We start from the raw sequence: 21,659 nt of genomic DNA on the forward strand, positions 1-21,659 counted from the left end.
GAGATCCTTTTTTAGGGTCATGTTAGTACAGCTGATCCTGTGTTAGGTAGGATAAGAGGCAGATTGATTCCTTGACATTTTCCTACAGCTGTTTTCTCTCATCCCTATAGAATTTGGCACATCCAGTATTTTGGAAGTTATTAATGCTGCTTTCTAAATTCCCCAAAGACTAAATGGTTGAAGAGACACATAGTGGAACAAAGCAAAATTTCCAATTACAAACAAAAGTGTAAACATATATATATATTGTAAGTACCCAAATGTTTTATATTTTCTTTTTCAAGTCATGTTTATACATTGCATTCAGCATTCAAAAGCCATTGTAATGTCATAGATAATTTTTTAGTCACTACTATCTGCCAGGCAAAAATCAGACAGCAATCACTGTGGCTATATAATTTCTAAAATGTTGCAAATACTGCTGTGAGATGTTTTTCCATGCTGGATAACTACAATGCAGATGGAGTCTAAAGAGACTTTCTGCTTCATGCAGTTGTTAATGATATTATTCACAAAGCATATACATCAGGCAGATTTGGCTTGACAGTCTCTGAGGTAGCAACCTCATCTTGTTTCTAAAGAGAAATGATGTTCCCTTATGACAGTCACGCTCTTGGAAATTTTGGGAGAAAAAAGGAAAACTTGCAAAAAGTGCCATTTAGCTTAAAAGATGTGATTAGGGGAAGGAATCACTGACACAAAATAGTCAACATTTTCTTGCTGGAAATGGTCAAATTTGCCACTTTCAAACCATCCATTTGCCTTTAGAAACCAGAACACCCCCTGGCTGTTTCATAGCATTCATAACATCTTTCATTTGAAAAATATTGAAAGATGGGGTAAAATGTAGAACCACCTGGGAATTAACTTAAAAAAACCAAAAACATATATGGCCTAAAACATTTAGCTGAAATTTCCTTCTGAATTTTGGACTGCAATCGATGTGCACAGCTTTGGATTATCGGGACTCATAAAACAGCATCACAAACTTTATTTTGATGGAAAGCAACTGACTTTATTAATATGATTTTTGTGACAATTCAAGCGGCTAAGGATAAGCCAAAGGGGAATGCAGTGTGTTGGAATAAATTTTGATTTTAGATAAAGCCATGTATCTGAGTGACTGGAGCATGGGCACAGGAGGCATGTAGATACAGTGACATAAGAAATCTTTCAGTCACTATTGCTAGAAAACATGTCTTAGGAACTTCATCTTGAATACTTTGTTTACCACAAGAAGAGTTGAATCATTTGAGCAGAAAGTGCCTTGAGTATCTGGATGGAAAACAAAATACTTTTGCCTCTTCTTCTCAAGTATAACTGGCACTGTAGCTATTTTTCCCCCTAGATATTTAATACATCAATCATGATCTGCTTTTGTGGAGGTGTTGCAATAAGATGAAGACAGAACTATCTGAAATAACTGAAGTATTCCTGGGACTTGTTGCAAATTTAGTGTCAGCATTCTGTTTGTTTACATTTTAATCTTAAATTCAGTTTAGACAAGAAAGAAAAAAAAGAAAAACAAAACAAAAAATCTTCATAATGGCTTTCAGTTCCAGACACTTCAGTAGTGACATGCATAGCTAAGCACTGCAAAAGCATTTCAACATATGTTAGCTTCAGGGATAACCATTGTTTGACTGGGGCACTCAATATCCTTAACATGTTTATGTGTTTAAATGGAACTGCCCTGAAAAAGAATGCTGTCTGGAAAATAACTAAACCACAACAACCCATCAGTGACCATCTTCTGTCCTCTTCACTTATACAAAAACGGTCATGTGAAAAAAAGAAAAAAAGAAACAATGTGAGTTCTCTGTGAGGTGACTATATTTGAAAGACAGCAGGAACTGAATTTCTAAAAAAATCCTTACAGCAAACTGTAAAGCCTTGCCTACCTATGCAGGTTTTTCTGAAGAGGACAGAATGAACTATTTCCCAGTCAGTAGCTCCCAAAACACAAAACATCTTTTATCTCAAGGAGAGAAAGAGAAAACCTACAGATGTTCACAAACTCTATTCTTGCCCATAACAGTACAGGAGGGATGTACACTGTACACTCTTCAGCTGGAAAGTTTTATCTCAACAATGCTCCTGTGAGTCCAACCTTCCTGCTGTTTTCTCTACTCCAAAGTCAGGGTAGAGAAGCTGGTACTTGCTTTCCACCTCTCAGTTTTTCTGAACTGCAGTCTTGCTGTGTCAATACCTTTGACTTGGGGAGCATTACTTGGGGGTGTTGTTGACACAAAGCTCAGCACGACCCAGCGATGAGCACTCCAGAAAGCCAAACGTGCCCTGGGCTTGTGCATCCAAAGCAGTGTGGGCAGCAGGGACAGGGAGGGCATTCTGTCCCTCTGCTCTGCTCTAGTGGGACCCCATCTGGAATACTCCATCCAGCTGTGGGGTCCCCAACGTTAGAACAATGTGGACCTGCTGGAGCAGGTCCAAAGGAGGGTCACAATGCTGATCAGAGGACTGGAGCACCTCTCCTAGGCAGGCAGACAGAGAGTTGGAGCTGCTCAGTCTGGAGAAGAGAAGACCTTAGAACAGCCTTCCAGTACCTAAAGCTGAGGGAACTAACAGGAGTTAGGGATGTGGTTTTTGATTTAAAGCAGATTAAGGAGAAAACTGCTAAACTCTGTAGTGGCACAGACACCCTACTTTCACACAACAAAATGTGGGCAATACCACAGCTATTAAGATCCACTATTAAGATCCACTGAGAATCTCAGTTCAAGGTAAAAAATCCACACAGCCAAAGTCAAGGAAGCAGATGGCTCTGGATTTTCATACAATAGATGAAATACGACACTGAATTGAACAGAACAGTTTGAGATACTCAGTCCATCTGAAATTAGGTTTGAAGATAAATATATCATTAGCTGTATTCTCACAGAGAGGGCAGAAAATGTGCAGCCAGAGCTATGCAGATGTTAATTATAAATGAAATTATTATTGTAAGGGGTGCTGCTCTGAGCAATACAAAAGATATCACATAATAAGGATATATTTCCTTTAGTATATGATATACACAGTCCAAACAGTCTTTCAGGCTGCCACATGTTTTGTCCAATTGTAATACAAGTTATAGCTCTGACGCACATCTGGAATGAATGATTAGCAGAGAATTCTGGAATACTGCTTTGATCAGACTTCAAATAATAAACAATTGCACAAACTGAGTTCACAATGGCTTAATTGTAACCCTTTTAAGAGAGAAGTCTTTTTTTGGTGCTTTTTAAATATTTACTACATAGAAGCTCAGTCCATGATGAGCAGTATAGATAAAAGCATGAAATGGGTAATATTATTCCTACTGCTATGTAATTTAATTTCTCTTGCCATAAACAAAAGCCTCTTTTATCTTTTTCCTTTGGTTTAAAAGATACTTTTGCAAATTGGTAGGTAAGGCATGTGGAAATGAAAATAAGACTCCATATTTGTGCTTTCCCCTTAAACTGGTCATGGGAGTTTCAATTTTTTTAATCACTGCACTATAAACAGAGGGACCACTGAAATGCTTTTTAGAAAATTTCTGTTTACAGTTTAGAGCTGTGCTAACAAATCTTTGAGCCATGAAAGTGGCTGGATTTGTGGTTTACTCTGTGACCTCAGCTCTGCTACTTATCTTCTTCAGGGACAAGAGTTTTCAGGAGTCTTCTCTGATTAACTTAGCTTTTATGAGAGAGAACATTTGGCTGCTAGAGCCAGACTAATGTTTTAATGTAAAAAGCTTGTTAATTCTCTCTGATGATAATACTTCTAAGTCAAAGTCATTCATTAGCCCTTAAAATTAACATCAACATATAAACATCAGTGTCAGCAGAATGGAAACTTTCCAGAAAGTTCTGAAGTCTGCCATTTAAGAGGCAAAGACCATAGCTAGAGTGGCAAACAGTATTAGGTTTTCTTGTAGTGATTTTAAAGCTATTCCAAGCCTATATTTTATGACTACTTTATGGCTGTCAGTAGAATTTTCACACATGCATAGTCACCACTGACTGGTATTTCACCTTGTTTACAAGGACATAAACAATTTTATTAGAAGTTTAAAAATTCACAAGCTAAAGGAGACCTGTAAAATTTTACAGTAAATCTATTCACAGATATCCTGCAGTCTTCTCAACGTGATCATCAGACATGCTGGTCTTGGGAGAAAACAGACAGAACTGCCTATAAATAAGCAGCACTGTAGATTTGCCAGCAAGTACAGAAGAGAGCTTTTTTTGGATAAACACTTTAAAACAATGGCAACTTCTTTGATTGGAGCAAAATAGCAAGGAGAGATATGCAACTCAAGCCCGTCTTCTGCTTATGGCAGAGTACAGTATCTTCTGTGAAGCTTCTGATTTCAACAGTATGAAAAGCTCTGGAAGAGCTTTTCATACTGTTGAAATCAGAGATGACACTCCAAATGGTAAAATGAAGATTTTAGGGCCAGCTCAGTGAAGAATAGCACAAGCTTTAGGTACTGATGCAAAAAGTGACAGAAAATATATTCTGGGACATATTAGACTTTCCTTGAACTGTCATTTGAGGGAAAAATTCTAAAAGCCCTATTTTCATTGAAGATAGAAAACAGCATGGCTAAAAGGGCTGACATAAAGCTAAAAGAACTCCCATGACCTACGGACTTGTATCATTAGTGAATGATCTTCATGACATACCAGATCAAAAAGACAAATGGACACGGGAGTTTTAAATGGTATTATATGAAAATGCTGGAAATTAAGATGTTTTAGAGGGAGGCCACAGTATCCAGTACCTGCAGTCCAGTAACAAATGTTTAGTTACAGCTGTACTGAAAAGACTATGATGTAGCTGAACCAAGGATCAGCTGAATAACAACCTCATGAAATCCCCTAGCCATGCCATCTAACTGATGCTCTCAAAATGACACATTTTGGAATAATCAAAGAAAAAAAAAAATAAGGCAAACATCCCCTAATGTTTATCTTCATTTTATCACCTCACCAAAACAGCTGTGCAACTTCAGTTGTGTCAGTACATGATTATAAAAAACCCGTCTAATTACATTAATAATTTCATTTTTTGAAGGTGTATTGGACATATTCATTGAGTGTTCATATTCATTGACTTTTGTAAGCAAAATGAATTCATAATAAAGGATGTTTGGAGAAAAATTAAAGTGTTTCAAAGTTATTTATGTTATTTCAAAGTTATGTATTCAAAGTTATGTATTCAAAGTTATGTATTCAAAGTTATGTATTCAAAGTTATGTATTCAAAGTTATCATACAAGGTACATTTACAGACTTTCACAAGCTGCACAAAAATCGTTTAAAAATTTATGGGAAGATCAAGACTGATTTGCACACTGATAGGCTCATAGAACACTAACAAAAGAGCAGGGAGAGTATAAAACTTGGAGTTGAGAAATTAATATGTGCAACGACAAATCACAGAATATACTGAGCTGAAAGGGACCTACAAGGATCATTGAGTCCAACTCCTGGCCCCACACAGGACAACAGTCTGCACTCTATATAAAGCCACAAGTCTTGAAGTAATGAGTCAACAATAAAATCCCAATTTCCCATATTCAGAACAGGTGACTTACCCCAAACACAGATTCACAAATCTCTGGCTCATCTCTAAAGTACTACAGAATAAATAGCATATAAGGCTTAAGATTCAGAGAAACTTAGTATCCTTCACAGTATTTAGAGGTTCTCTCAAGCTTTTTAAAGTGACCGAAGTCAACATACTGCATTATTATGGATACTCACTTTACAGAGATAATAGGTCTCACTCAGGTAAGAGAGTCTGACACTGTCTTACCTGACACATCTAAAATGTGAAAGGATCCAAAAAGCCCAAGGTGAAATGACCTTAGTGAAGCAACAGTCCAGAATAAGGATAGTTCTTAATAGTTTCTCTCAAAAATTATTACAGTATCACTGAAGTTGAAAAGGTTCCTTATTGCTGTACACTTAAATATGCTAAAATAACCATGCTAGGCATGGTCAGAACATGCATCCATCACTCAAATCTCATTATGAAGCACCTGAAATTCCTCAAGAGGTTGTGGGCATTGTATTGGTCTTGAAGATCCTAACACAACTATTAAGAAATAAGAAGAGTCTATACACATAACTTAAGCAACATTTAGGATCAGATGATCAAATAAGTGATGCAAAAAATTAAGTGTTCTGAAAGAAAGAAAAAGGATATTTAAAAAAATACTCAGCTAAAATGTGCATGCTAGACACACAATATAAATTTTTTTTATTCTTTTTGGGGATAAAATCAACAGTGGATTAGTGCAACCCTGACAAAAAAACCAGGAGGGACACTACAGGCATCCATGCAATAGCATAAGGATACAAATTCAGAGAGAATATGAGGAGACACTGAAGAACGTAAGTGACAGAAAGCAGAAAGATGGATCAGATAAAATTGGGGATGTAGTAAAAGAAATTAAATGCATTAAATATATGCTCATTCATGAAGCATATGTTCATTCTATGAAAACCCAAGTTGGAAGAAAAGCTGCAGTTATAGTTTGGTACAAGGCTTCTTTATGGCTGTGAAAGATGATATCTTCTGCAGTTATTTAGGACAAAGAACTATGGCTGTCATACTGGGACAAAAGACTGCTCCAGAATGAAGCTGAGAAATGTTCATGAGAACATAAAGTATTGGAACAAGTAGATTCAGTAGCAGAACTGTAATGCAACATACAAGCCACTATCACCCAAACAGTGAAGACCAAAAATGGCTTAGAAACTGAGCTTTACAATATTACAACAGTGGATGTAACCAGAGACAGACAGTTGTAAAATAAGAAGGAAACTCATTCTCAGCTGATAAGAAATTACTTAGCATTGCACATGCCTCAAAAAAATGTCAACAAACATATAAACAGTATGGGTTCAAATAAAACAGACTGATGTCAGTTCCAGATAGTATTTGATTTTCTTGGAAAATGCTTCCCACGCTAATAATAGAATTCTGAAAAAAAATCATGTGGTTGGAAAATTTTGTTCCATACTTAGAAAGGCCTTACTCTTATTTTTTCATTACATATATATCTTTTTTTGGTGTCAGTGGTCTGCACAATGCATACGCTATTGCTGCTTGAAGGGCTTTATAGTGTTGTCAGGGAAATCAATAGATCCAAGCAATAGTTAACTGTATCAGTAGAAGTCACTAGTGACAGAAAAGCATGCAGTGATTTTTTTTTCCTGAATTCCCAAAACTAGAAAATGGGAATTTCAGATTCAAAATTATTCTACCATTTGCTTCATTTCATTGAGATTAATTTCAAAATTCCTATTAATTCTCTTCTCCATAGCTCCTCCTTTCTGAAAAGTGCCAGTACATGAAATTTTGAAGGCAATGCTGATCCACTAAAACAAGCCATCTGTCTGGACATTTAACAAAGCAATAGGTACTGATTTAAACAGCTTAACTCCAAGAAAACTCTATTGTCCAGTGTCCATAATCCAAACAAAAAGTTGAACAGCAAGAACCAACAAATACTTATTGGTAAATATGAAATGCTGTATTTCAGATTGTTCAACTCTTTGTCTCTAACTTACTAAAAAATGTCTGTCTTTGGAAATTGTTTTGACTGAAGTTGCATTGTTGCTGTACTTTCTTTCAGATATTACTACTAGTAGTCATTAACTGGAATGCTATCAAGCCTATCTGTACATGTAGAATAGATTTCATAGCTGAACATTCCTCATGTTTCACAATGATTTGTAAACTGAAGGCATTTGATGTAGATGCAGAATATAGGAAGTGATAAATTTTGTGTAATTTTTAAAGTCATTATTTCCTAAACACAGTCACAGTTTAAAACAAAACAGGATTTGATATAGAAAACACATGTAGAAAAAAATTGTATAGGGACTGCAAAAAGCAATAGAAGCCAATGGATTTATATTTTCTACACTGATAGCCTGAAAATCATGGCATAAAGCAAAATTGATGAGAATATCAAATGAAATGTAATGATTTATAAGCTTTGGCTTGGAACAAATATAGAAAAACAGTTATGACATATAGAAGAACAAAAAGGACAGTGTTAAGAGCAAAAATTTCAGCCAGAACAAGACAGAGGTGACATGTATGCAAGTGCTCAGAAATTTAGTATTCAACATATGGACAGAGATTGGAAGAAAAAGGTCACATCTGAACTTTGAGTATGGAGTCAATGAAGTCTACATAGGATTGGGAAGATGGTTCTGGAAGACACTAAGGAAAAGAGCGACTAATGCCCTTTCATTAGGATTTCAATAGGAGATTTTTTTAAGTCTGCTCCTCCAAAGGAACAAAAATACCAGCATTGGAGAGACTGCTGCCATTTGTTGTTGAAGAGCTGGAAAAGCAACCTAAAGCTGCTTAACACCCCAGAGAAAAAAAGGGCAAAAAAAAAGACAAAATTAACTATGCCTACTTGTATGTATTATATAGACCTTTAGGGCATGCTGGATAACATGCTGGTTTGTTTTACTTATGAGCAACAAAATGTTTCATTATCCCTGTCAGATAATGATCAAGTACAAGAACTGAATCAAATGCATTCCCTTAACAGTGCAATCTAAGATGATCTCCAGATTCCACCAGAAACCTGGTGGAAGCAAGATGTAGTGAACTAAAGTGAAGACCCTTCTGGAAAGCCTCTTTGTAACAAGGTTTTTTTATGTTGGCGTTTAGCTCCACGCACATCCATTTTGCAGATGGTGCAGAGGTATCCTTGAGTAGATGTACTGCTCTGCATTGTGGCCAAGAAGAATTCCAAGCTGGAGCTAAAAACTAAGTTGAATAATTAAGTTCAGGGCAAATATGTCGGGGTACTTATCAACGATATCAATACTTACCAACTATACTTATCAAATGACACTAAGAGCAAAAAAACTCATCCTGAAATATTCTGGATTCTGAAGGGTCCCATTTCTTTTCCAGAAGCAAGAGAAATTAAAGAAAGCACAAAAGAACAGCACCATTTTGAGGCTGCTAGCTGAATGACACCCTGTGGACTGGAATCACCTTGCAAGAATGAGAGAGTTGGCAGTGGGGCCCTTTCTGCTCACCAGGAGCACCAAAATTACTGCAGCTGTAATCACTGGCTGTGGGGTGGGGCTTTAATCCTGAGAGCAGTTTCTGCTAAAACAGAGAGACTCCAGCCCCAAGCAATCATCCAGGTATCTATGCAGAGAGTAGTACCTTACTTTTAATGATTAGATCAACTCAATAATTAGACCTGTGAGAGGAAGGCTGGGTTTAGGATTACAGACTAATGAGTGCCCTACTATAGCTGACATAGTAATCTAATTTTTGCAGTTACACTGCATTCCTAATTTGTCAGCTCATATGACTCTTTTCTTTCCTCAGTATAGGCTCAGAGTTTCTGAATATAGAAGTCACAAAATAATTTTACTTTACACATGATTATTAGACAGTCATTTATTTCCAGTGCACTAAAAAGTCAATATTTTGTGTTTTTCTAAAAAAGTATTTGATCACGTACTGCATTTGCACTTAGCAAATGATTATGTAAAATTGTTCCAACAAAATAAATCCTTAAAATAATGCTGTAAATATGTCTTCAGAATAGGTATTAGCTTAAATGAAACATACTGTAGCTACCTCACAATGTTTCTACTGAAAATTTAATTTACTTCATTGGAATACCTGTATAAGAGTGTAGACCAAAAACAACACAAGCAAATCTATGATTTGGAGATTTATTTGCAAGACAAGCAAGTTTCTTGGTTTTGAGTAAAGTAAGCAAATATTCTGTTCAGTCATCACGACGAATGATCAGCAATTCAAAAGACAGAAACAGGTGAAATCTCCGTGAAATTTGAATTTGATCAAGAAATTTTTCTGGGTAAATATGGAGACAGGAGTTAATATAAATACCTATGTAAGCAGAAGATCTTAGAAATCTATTCACTGCTCTGGTGATAGCTGTGTCTGCACTAGAAAGACATGCTCAGGCAGCTTTACCCCAGGAAACATTCTGGCAGCAAAGGCCTGCCACTGCAATTGCTTGAGAAAAGGAAAACAAAACACCCACTAGCAATGAAAAAAGCTTGCAATGAAAGGATGCATCACTCTTGTGACAGATGGGACATCCCAGTACAAAACAAGCCCCAATAACAAACTGACTGCAAATTCTACACCCACTAGGTTACTTAAACTTATCTTGTACACCTCATTTTTTTTTCCATTCATACTTCTGCACGTCCATGTTTGTAAGATTCAGCCACACCTTTAGGCCATGTTGCAGATAAGAACAGCTACAAGGGGTATTAACAAGGTACAAGTGCGAGCTTTGCACAACTGTATAATCTCCTCTAGATTGTCACAAATTATGCATTAGAAATTCTTACAAGGAATAATTACAAAAGCAGCACTTCATTTAAAATTATAGTATTCCTAATGCCCCTAAGAATTCTGCAGCATCTCAGAATTTTATTTTTACAGAGTGTATAAATACCAGTTATGACAGAACATGTAAAGGGGACCATGAGGGAGAGACCAGAGTCAACAACAACTCTAAAATAAGAGCCTTTCAGAAAAAAACCTGACATCCACACTCAGTGGGAAAATGTAGGGAGGAAAAACAAAGGAAAACAAAAAATCCAGCAGCAAACAATTTAGCAAGTGAAAAGTTGTTCTTCAATACAGGAGTGGTCATCTTCATGCACAATACCCAATGGGTATGGATCATCCAAAGAAAAAGTGCAAATGTATGATGAGTGAAGCATGTCAAATTCACAGGAACATGCAGAAGTCATTGAACAAAAGTGGATATGTTAGGTAAATATAAAATATTTTTGGAGATTGCCTACAAAGGAGACAATTATTGTGCCACAAAAATTAAGAAAATCAAGGCAGTTTCCCACCAACCAACAAAATGTTCATAGTCATTATCAGGCACTGCAGTAGTGGGATGCACTGAAGGGGCAAGAGAAAAAGGAATCAGAACAGCTGCAAAAAACAACAGTATGTACACAAATTTTAAGTGAAAACAAAATGCCCAATTATTTGCCAAAAAATTGTTCAAAAACCATTGCTGCAAGAGCAAGAAAATCTGACTGCATTTTGAGCTCTACATTAGATATTTAATATATGCTAAGACACAAATTGCTGTTTTCTCCATACTTACCAGTATAGAGGAGATGAAAAGCTCTTTTGCTGAGCTTGACGAGGATTGCTTTGTTAACTCTGTAGTCCTGAAAGTTTGCATCCAGAACAGTTAGAATGAGCTTGGCCAATGAAGACTATGTGTACATGACACTCACAAATACAAAAATTCCCACGGGAAGCCGTCTCAATAACCATGAATTAAAAACCACCAAAATTCTTCTAATTTATCCTAAGAATTAAAGCCACCATCTGTGTCTAGGTGCTGCAAAAGTAAAGATTACTGTCCTCCCTCCCCTCAGAAATGCTGAAGATTGTTCTCCTGTGTATGAGAGACTAATTTCTGGAGTGTGTATATCCACAAGCAATACACAAAATTATGAGTTACAATGTGCCAGCAGATGTTGCAGTAGGAAAAAAAAAAGGTTAAATGAAAAGGTCTTTCTGCAAAAACCACCAAATTAGAGGAAATGTTTCTGGATGTATGAGTATCTGTAAATTCATGAACCCAAACTACACAAAATTAAGCAACCTTTGGTTGAATAACTTCTGCAACATGGTAAAAATCAGTAGGATTTGCATGTGCTTTAATATAAATGTGGTTCTGTACATACCCAAGATAAGACACTGCCAATGCCATGAAAATCCTCAGTGAGAGATGTTGGAATGCGTTACCTCATCAGGAACGGAGAATAAGATGGGTTTATAAGCACTGAAGAGATTCTCAACAGTACAGTTCTTCAGACAAGAGATTCTCAACAGTACAGTTCTTCAAAACCAACTGAAAAATTAGTGATCACAGACAGCCAGACTGAGAAATTTCCAAAGGAACATCATACACATATGATGATATAATTCACAACAGAAACACCCAGCTATACATCTACAGCAGCAAACCCCCAATTTACTCCGATTAATGAATGTAATAAAGAACAATGAGTTCCTAGAAAATAGAAAAGGACAAATATATCAAGAATATACTTGTGTGATCTGACCAGACAACTCCAGTACAAGTAAAACTGTCTTTGTCCTAATAATTCCCATTTGTAACCCTACAAAGTAGCAATCATTGATGGTCTCTTGTGTTTTATTTATTCCCAAGTGTGTTCTTGAAGCATCAATTTCCAGACTTAATAGCTTGCATACCTACTGTATATGAAATTGTAAGTGGCTTCCTACAATGCACCCACCTCAGGACACATAGGTCAGGCACTCATGACCCTTACCTGTATTCAACTTTATTACAACACTATCAGGGATCCAACAAAAATCCTATTCCGTCTCCAGACTTATGGAAGACTTCTCTGCTTACCAGACTTAGAGTTTAGGGCTATGAGCAGTACATCAGCCTTCTTACTCACTGGCAAGTATTGCAGAGACAAAAAGGGAAGCAAGACAGGACCTTGGTAGGAGATTTGCTATTGATTTCAGTAAAACCAGGATTTCACTTTTAGGGAAGTTATTTCCAGAGATCAGGCATACTTCTGGAGATGGTGCTTCCTTGCAAAGGGGAAAGGTGATTTTGTAGAAACCACATTCTGTTAGTCTATCAACCTTCTTTTGACTAGCAAAGCAACAGCCAGGAGGTAATACTTTTATTCTCATTACAGGAATAGCAATGCTATGTAATATTGGTACAACAGCAAAAGCATATAAACCGACAGAAAACACCCAGGCAATGGGAATCATAGAATGGGTTGCGTTGAAAGGGACCTTAAAGATCATTTAGTTGCAACCCCCTGCTATGGGCAGGGACACATTCCACTACACCAGGTTGCTCAAAGCATCATTGAGCCTGGCCTCGAACACTTCATGCAGCATCCAAAACCTCACTAAGCCACCTTCCAATGTATCAACACTTCTTCAGTTGGGGCAAGGTGACTCCAAAAGGATTTCTATGAACACCCACAACACCTGAAAATTTTATTTGATGACTGAAAAGGTCCCATTCAGTCCTGTGTTCTAAGTGAGAGCTAATTTAGTGACAGATTGAGGGAAGGTTCAGAGATGTAATATGGAATAACGGTAATGTGGGGAAGAACCTAGGTTTCAAGTAGATTAATATTATGTGAACCTGTATGTTAGTTGATGCACATTGCAATACTCAAATTACAGAAGGCAGACCTCAGCATTACACTGATAATCTGAGAGACATCTTTAATGTAAATAATTACTATAATTAAGATTGTGTATTTTACATTAATATGCCTTAACTTTAAAGACCATTAATTCTTCATCCAAAATAAAAGAAAAATGCAACTGAAGTAAACGATTAATTTGCATTTATGCAAACTTTGATTCTTCATAATGTGCAACTCCCATATTTTCAAAGTACTCCTAATAAAAATGTCACACCCTAGCTGTACTAGACTCACCTGTGAAAATGAAAAATGTCTCCCAAATACAGACAGGGAGATGAAGATGTCCTTAAAAATCAAGTTAAACTAAGGAGTAGAAAACTGTTTATCAGTCATTCTGGAAAACAAACATAAAATGAAACCTGTAGGCACTACTGGGGAAAAAGAATACTCAATTTTTTTCCCAGAATGCAAAGACTTGGTGGAACTTCTGCATGGCATGACTGGATATCTGTTTTCAAAGCTGATCCCTGTACTCATGCCCATTCGTCACTTTGGTTCATCTCCACAGAGCTGGCCAATTGTCTGGCTGAGTTCTGGCAGCTGCACCATAACCTCAATAGGCTTTTACTTGGTGCAGCTGAAACAGCTGACTAAAAAAGAAGTCACATTGACCTCAAAACCAAGCATGGAGCTGACCTCTGTCAGCACAGGGGGAAACTACCTCTGCTTGGTGTCCTCTCCCTGAATACAAATCAACTTTGCTAACTTTGCATCTGCAGCCAAAACCAAACCCCAAACAAACAACCCCATGGTGATATGACATAAACAGACCTTATACTTCAGCACCATGTGCAGAATACCATGTACACATCGTGCTGAATGGGGTTTCTGTAGGCCTAAATGAAAAAAAGTACATATCCAGTCCAACTTTCACAATAAAGGTAGCTGAACAGTCAGTTTAAAGGTGTTAACTAAAAATATAATTAATTTGAAAACATCCATAAACCTTTCCAGCTGCTTAGTCTGTGTTTAACTAGAGAATTTCAGTGCTTGGTCATGCATGTAAGTGTCTAAAATTGGCTGCTTCTGTTGTCTCTCATTTAGAGAACAGGGGTTCTCAGGAAGGATAGAGAGTCCAAATGAAGCATTGAAGGACTTTAGTGGAATTCTAGCAATGGAAAAGATGAGTCTTCCACCACCAAGAAAACCCAACCCACCATCCTGCCTAAAACCCAAACAAACAAATTCAAGTTCCCAACTCCAGTACAGGATTCTCTGATATAATCAAGACCTGAATTTTTATGAAGATCAGTAGTCTAACACCTACTCTTCAAAAAGCATATCTAGCTATACAACCTGGTACTGTATTAGGAGATTTACAAAACGAAAAGAATGAGCTGCAAATTTCTACTTCTGGTGTTAAGTGTTTCCTCAAGGAAGGGAAGTCTGTCTCCTCATTAAGAAAACCTGTAGAACATGAAACTTTTTACACATACTGGTCAGTGACTACCACAAAGCTACAGAAGATACTATCTAAATGTTGTAAACAGCTTTGCTGATTGCTTTCAGTTGCTGTTCTACTTGAAATCTTGATTATCCCACCTGTCTACCTGTGACTTTAGGAGGGCTAGATTTGGAAAGAACTTTGGATTTGTTTAGTAGCAGCATCTGTATTATAGTCCCAAGCATTACTTAACTACACACATTAAATACATGTTCATTTGTTCATTCAATAAGCAAACATTTTTTGCGTTGTTAGCAATATGTTTTCTGTTATCCTGAAGAATTCTTACTAACACCTGTCCTCCTGAAAGAGAGGTCTGTAATTGTTTCTCAAGAGTGGAAATGTGGAACTTAAGATAGCTCAGAGATGTGACTAAGAGAAAAACTGCCAAGAGCAAAGGGGACAAGTTCTTATTGACATAGTAAAACTAAACTGTGATGCCTAGCATTGAATTGACACCACAAAGTTTTTACTGCCCTAGGAAAGCAAGCCTGACCAGAGAAACAGAATGGACATTGCCACCCCAGCACTGGATGACTTCTCTTGGTAGCATTTTCTGTCACTAACCTAGACTTGCTGATATCTGACTGCTGGAAAGACATGAAGTATCCATGTTATGAAAGAAAAGTGGACAGCGTGAAAAGAAATAGGAAAGAGAGAAGAGCAGAAGCAAATTGGATATTGCTAGTGAAAAAACCAAAGATAAAAAAAAACTTTATGAGAAAAGGAAAAACCCCTCAAAAATAACCGAAAAGAGACAGCAAATAGTAGAGCATATGAGTATCACTGCCCACTGGCAGCAGCTACACTAGAAAAAGCAATGTCTCTAAAAACTTCAAAATGCAGAATCTTGCGAAAAGAATAAATACCTGAGCTTGACAGACACATTAGCAAGAATAAATTATTAATTATTTGGAATACTCACCTCTACCTTTGGATCACTAACAGCACAGCACCATTTAAACAAGCCTTTGAAGCAAACTTTTGATTCAGTAAATTATTCAATCAAAACCAGTCTGAGGAACAACTTTATTGAAACTGTATTTTTATGCTCACTTCTGTTCAACAATTGAAAAAATTCAGCATCTCCTCTAGACATTTTCCCTTCTCCCAAACAGCTTACCATTTTTAATACTGGAAGTTATTAATTTCTGAAATAATGTTCATTGCCATCAACATCTCAGTTTTTATCAGAACCCTGAATTTGTGCTATAACTTGATCTTCTAAGCTCTCTTCCTTGTGTCAAGGATTTGTCGGGCTACCCATAGTCTCTCAGGGCACAAAATGAAGTCCAAGGTTCACCTGTGACAAAAAGAAGGATTTCATTAGTCTAAATTCACAAAAGGAGTTTCATTTATTAGATAAAACAATCTTTACTAGAGCATTTAATATTATAATTTTAAAACTAAAAAACAAAACATCATCAAGAACAACATTTTTCTGAAAAGGCTGATGATATCTCCAATCTGGTTATCAAAAGATAACTCTGTCCTTATTTTTAAAATTTTTATTCTAGAAAATGCATTAAGAGAGGAGCACTCCTCAACTAGATTCTTACACTGCTTGAATCAAAACAGTGATTTTTTGTTTTGATTCAAAACAAAAATTTTGAAAAGCCTCCAAAATGAAATTCTAACTGATAGATTCCCAACCCTAATTCTGCAATGGTTGTAGTATTCAGCAAAGAATGAAAAAAAAAAAAAATAAGTAGCTGTGTTAGTTAGTTCTTTCAAGAGTGACTTCACTGATCTGAAGAGATTTTAGAGAGATTACCCTTACTCAATATTACCCTTGAGTTCACTGTATTCTTTTGAGCACTCAGAGCTGTCTTCACAGAACTCTTGGGATCTAAAGCAGGTGAGGCAGATTGAGCATGCAAACATTGGGGTTTTTTCCCTTTGTCATTGCCATCTCATTCAGAAGAGTAGTTACCACACATAGGTAAGTTTAAGCATGTGTGCAGTCCTAGTGAAATTAACTGTATCTTGCTGCCCAGGGCCCTGGGGCCTCAGCAATGTCAAACTCCCTCTATGCCTTCTTCACTAGTAACAAAGTTTTAGCAACAAAACATTTGGGCCAAGGACATGAAAAGCTAGAAAAATGTACAAAACCCCAACTACACCTAGCACAGAACAGAGATCAGTGAGAAGCAGCTTTCTGCCCTGATTTAGTAGGTGCTAGTTACCAGCTTGGCACCAGTCCCTGTGTTATCCCAACCCATGCCAAGTGTCAGCAGACAGGACAGGCACACAGGAGTGAGGCTGAGGCTGCTGGGCCTCCCTTCCCACACTGGACTCCACTGGAGGGGTAGCCAGGGAACCTTTGGACCTCAGCACACGGAACACCCAGAAAAAAAGCAACCCGTCAGGCCAAGAGAACAGTTTCAAAAGGAAGAGAAAGAAGAGCAAGAGGTGCAATACCATTCAAGAAAACTTTCTTCACTGACTTTAAGAATGGTCCAGTCCTGCAATCACTGAATACCCAAATCTACCTGTCACCAAAAGAACAGGCATGTGTTGACATTTTAATGTCACTAGCAGAAAAGTAATCTCCATAGTCAAAGACTTAGAACTGCTCCCTCACCTTGTTCTTGATGCATTGTTTTTCTTGGTGTGGGTAACAACAAAGGCATAAGGATACCAGCAATCAACAAATTTGTCTGTAGTATTACATAGATCACTTAAATGATCTCCTCAGTTTTTGGAGATGCTCTGATTTGATGTTGACAGTTTCAAGTAAAAATTCCACTCATTAAAAGTACCAACAGTTTTTTAATACACCTTCCCTAAGGCTAGTTATTGCATCTTCCCAGGGTGGATCTGTTGAATGACCTTATTTCTGATCTATGAATATTTATAAGGGTAAATGAGACAAGGATTTACACAAAACTTCTTTTTAAAATGATCTGTTCTCATTCTTTTTGAAAATTGGCTATTAAAGAAGGCACATCAGTTTAAAGTTCAAGCTGCATGAATACGCTACCAAGATATGGTCATTAAAATCCTTATGCCTTGAATGTTTCCCTTGAACTTTGTTTCAAAGTTAAAAGATTACAGATATCATAAACCAAATTCAGTCTTTGTGTAGGTCAGCTTTAAATTGCAGCTGTTCCCATCAGGACTGAATTGGTGTCAGGCACCTCTTGGATTACAAGCCACCATAAAAGAAATAACAGACCAGAACTATGAAACTTATTACAAGTCAAGTACATTAAATAAAAGAGGATCCTACCAGTTGCATCATCAGCTTCTGTGTCTAGAAGAGCATCTATTGAAGCCATGCTTGTGCCTATGAAGGAGTCTGTAGTATCAGACACTCCTCGCTTGCTGAGACAAACTTCTTTGAGTTACTGACTTCTCTGCTTTGATCAGTGTCTTTTACTAACCTTCTGACTGTCAGGAAGGTTACACCACTTGTTGAGAAGGTTTTTCTAGGCCTTCCTACTATTCCCCAATGCACTTTTTAAATTGTAAGTCCACAGGTTCAATTTGTAGTATCTTCCAATACATATGTATATAATAGAGAGTAGGACAGAGATGAAAGATGTTTTCCCCCACCAAATCCACCTTTTTGTGAAAGGGTTAAATACTCTTTATTTCTGTTAGTCCTCTCTTGCAAAGAGGGAAGAAAATCTTCAGTGAGATACATTTTCTTCAGGAGGTATCTTCTGTTCCTCCCTGACCTTTTTCCAGTGGAATTTTCATCCTGTGTCCTTTTTCCTCAATAAATGTGCCAGCAAGACTTAATTAATATAAGTTGTTGCAAAAGTAGAAGTTTCTTTCTTAATACATTTCTGTAAAAAGTCGTAACTGCCTTTGGCATTACCAAGTTACAAATTAGTTGTATGGATAAATCAGATTATTTTCAATGTAATCTCTTCCTGAATAATCTGAATTAGGAAAAACAAGACTTGGGAGACTTTAGTCTTCAAACTTACCAATTTGGGCCAGGGTCTTCTAAATACTTCCTGTTACAAATTTATTTGCCTGAGTAAGTCCTAATTGAAGGCCCAATTAAATGGTGGTGCTTACATAAATAAAGTTATTCCCAGGCAAAGGTTTTTGCAGGATTAGCCAAGAACACTTACAACACCTTTTTAAAACCTGTGTTATTTCCAAAGATTCCTTTAATCCATTTACTAAATCCCCCCATATTTTAAAGAGAAAAACCCTCAAACTCAAGAGCTTTAAAAGCTTGCTCCTATTTTTCTCCTAAATCACGACTATAAACTATTCATCACATTGTACAAAGTATGTACTTGTTTTAATTAATCCTTTGTTTCAGAGGGTCAAGAAGTATCTACTTCATGTTCCAGTCTCAAACAATTTATGTTCAGAAGAATACTCTACTCTCCTAGCTGTTGCCAGCTTATTGCAGTTCTGAACAGTCACTATGACAGAAAAGGCAAGAACAAGAAATGCAGTAAGAGTGAGCAAGTGAGCACTTGTCGAGATTCAGGAGGGATTACATGATATCTACAGCAGAGATATGCACACACAGAGCCCAAGCATTCAGTTATGTCTCCAGAAAAAAGACACCATGTTTATTTCAGACTTGTCCATATTGCAAACTACCCACCGAAGTGCTAAAGCATAGATTTATTAATTAAGGAGGTGGAGAATATCACCCATTCCCCTAGAGTAACCCAAGTAATATGCCTGTCTCAACCCTTTCTCCCTCCATCTAAAAGTCTTCCAGGGAACAAGGGTAGTCAAGTGGTCACTTGGACTTATGGAGTTGGAGCCTCCTTTCAATTACAGGCACAGCACGTGTTGCCCTGCCAGCTCCAGTGAATGGAATTCCTGCCAATGAAAGCAGGAAGATAAAAGAGCTTTCAGAATTTACATCAGTGACAATTGTAGAGAGGAAAAAAAATTAAAATCTGTTATTCTTCATTTTGATCTTGTGTGTGGCATTCCACTGTGGCTGAATGAAATTGAAGCAGACAATCCACTAGAATTACCTGAATTAACCTCAGAAAGACAAGCATGCCACTGTCTGCCAGAGTCCAGTACTAGATACCTTTCTTAGGCTAGCTCAAAGCCCAGGCTCAAGATCCCCCTCAGATGAATTTTAAGCCATTAACTAATGAACTTAGTGCAGTAGTAATGGAGACCTTGACAGCCCAGTTGTGAAAAAAATAAAAGCCCAGTTGTGAAAAAAATAAAAGCAGCTTCTCAGTTGTCATGGAGTGAAATTCTGCTTTCATTACCAGTACAGCTTTCTTCCCATGCTCCTGTATTTTTTTCAATGAAAGATGCATAGGGTTTGGAGTGCACAGATTTGGTACACGTGCACAGCAGCTGGTCTGACATGATAAAGCAGAATGAATCTGAAGAAGTTCCTGCCTGTCTGACCAATAATCCATGAACTAAGAGGGATTTACTCAATAGACCAGCACAGATTCTATCCTGTCAAAATTAGAGGCTGATTTTTTAAAAAAGTGCCTAAAGCTGTTTTCTGTTAGATGTTTTCCATTCCCCAAAGACCTAGACAGCAAGTAGGAGGCGAACAAAGGTGGGGGGAGGGAATTGTCTGAATCCTGCAATGTTTATAACTTCGCATTCGCTTGATTTGAAGCTCCAAGCACAGAATTTGTTACTGAAGACATTTCTGTAACTCAAAGAAAATCAATCAGAAGAATAGCATCCAGCATGCACAGACACACACTGTATGCCAAGGCAGCATCCCCAGTACCGTGTCTAAATTTCATTCTTAAATACGACTTACTTGCCATTCTCTTTTGCTAGGTGGGAACTGCCGAGAGCTAAAAATAGCACCAGGATTCAGTGGCGGGAGCTAAAAATACCCTTTCCCGCTCGATTACCGACTCGGCAGGAAAGACGGAGCCCTTGGCATCTGCCACAGCCTGTAACCGCCAGCTGGGGATGGAGACAAAGAGCCCAGCCCCGGAGTTCCGCGCTCGGGGAAAGTTTCGCCAGCAGACGAAGCGGCCGCGGCGCTGCCCCCCGGGGCCACGGGACCCCCACCCGCCCCAGCCCGGGCGGCGCCCCCGGGCCTCCCCGCCGCCCCTTACCCGCGTTTCGCAGCTTCTTGTTGCGGTAGACGGAGAGGATGACCAAGAGGTTGCCCAGCAGGTCCACCGCGATGGTGAAGATGAGGATGGCGGCCAAAGTGGAGGTCACCCAGGGCTGGCGGCGCGGGGCGCCCTCGGCCGGCGGGTCCCGCGGGAGGACGGAGCTGTTCAGCTCGCTCTCGTTCACTCTCATCCTGCCGCCGAACCTCCCAGGGCACTACCGGGTACCGGCGGGACGGGCGCGCCCGCCCGCGCTGCCTCCGGCGGGGGCAGCTCAGGTCGGGGCGGGGGTCGCGGAGGCGGCCCCCCTGCGCCGCGGGGCTGCCCGCCCTAGGGCGGAGCGGGGCAGGCGGGAGCGGGCGCACCTCCCATGGCGGCCGGCGCCGCCACCCCAGGCAGGAAGTTTCCCCGAAGTGTGCATGTGCCGCGGCGGGACACTTTTATAGCCCGCCCGCGCCGCCGCCCCGCCCGCCGCCACCGCTGCCGCCAGGTGACACCGAGCCGCCCCCGCGCCGGCACGTGCGCGGCCGGGGCTCCAGCTGCTGCCGCGCGGCGCCACAGCGCCCCCCCGCGGCGGCCGCGCCGCCCCATTCACGGCGCGCTCCGCTTCCCCATTCATGCTCCCGGCCGCTCCATTCAGCGCCGGCCGCTCCATTCACCGGCGGAGGCGCGGCAGGGATCGACGGGGCTTGCTGTCTGCGGTTGGGTGGTTTGCGGCGCTCGGCGCTATTTTTAGCCCTCCTGGTTAACGCCGACTCTTAATTAAGCGCCCGCCGAAGTCCCCTCCCCTCCTCCCCCTCCTTTATTTAACATCGCACCCGCACGGTAACGTGAGCGCGGCGAGAAACCTCCCATCGGGGAGCGGGTCGGAGCTGCTATAAAAAGCTCCTCGCGAAGGAGACTGGCT

General features: G+C 39.1%; 1 protein-coding gene across 1 annotated transcript in view; it reads right to left on the minus strand.

The window, feature by feature from the left end:
• Positions 1-21,149, minus strand: part of MTNR1A (melatonin receptor 1A) — a 50,840-nt gene extending 29,691 nt beyond the window's left edge. Inside the window, exon 1 of the mRNA XM_066548363.1 lies at positions 20,753-21,149. Within this exon, the coding sequence (XP_066404460.1) occupies positions 20,753-20,945 (193 nt within the window). The 5' untranslated portion in view covers positions 20,946-21,149. The remainder of the gene's footprint in view (positions 1-20,752) is intronic.
• Between the last annotated feature and the right edge of the window lie 510 nt (positions 21,150-21,659).

This window comes from Molothrus aeneus, chromosome 4 (genome assembly GCF_037042795.1).
Source record: "Molothrus aeneus isolate 106 chromosome 4, BPBGC_Maene_1.0, whole genome shotgun sequence".
NCBI lineage: Eukaryota > Metazoa > Chordata > Aves > Passeriformes > Icteridae > Molothrus > Molothrus aeneus.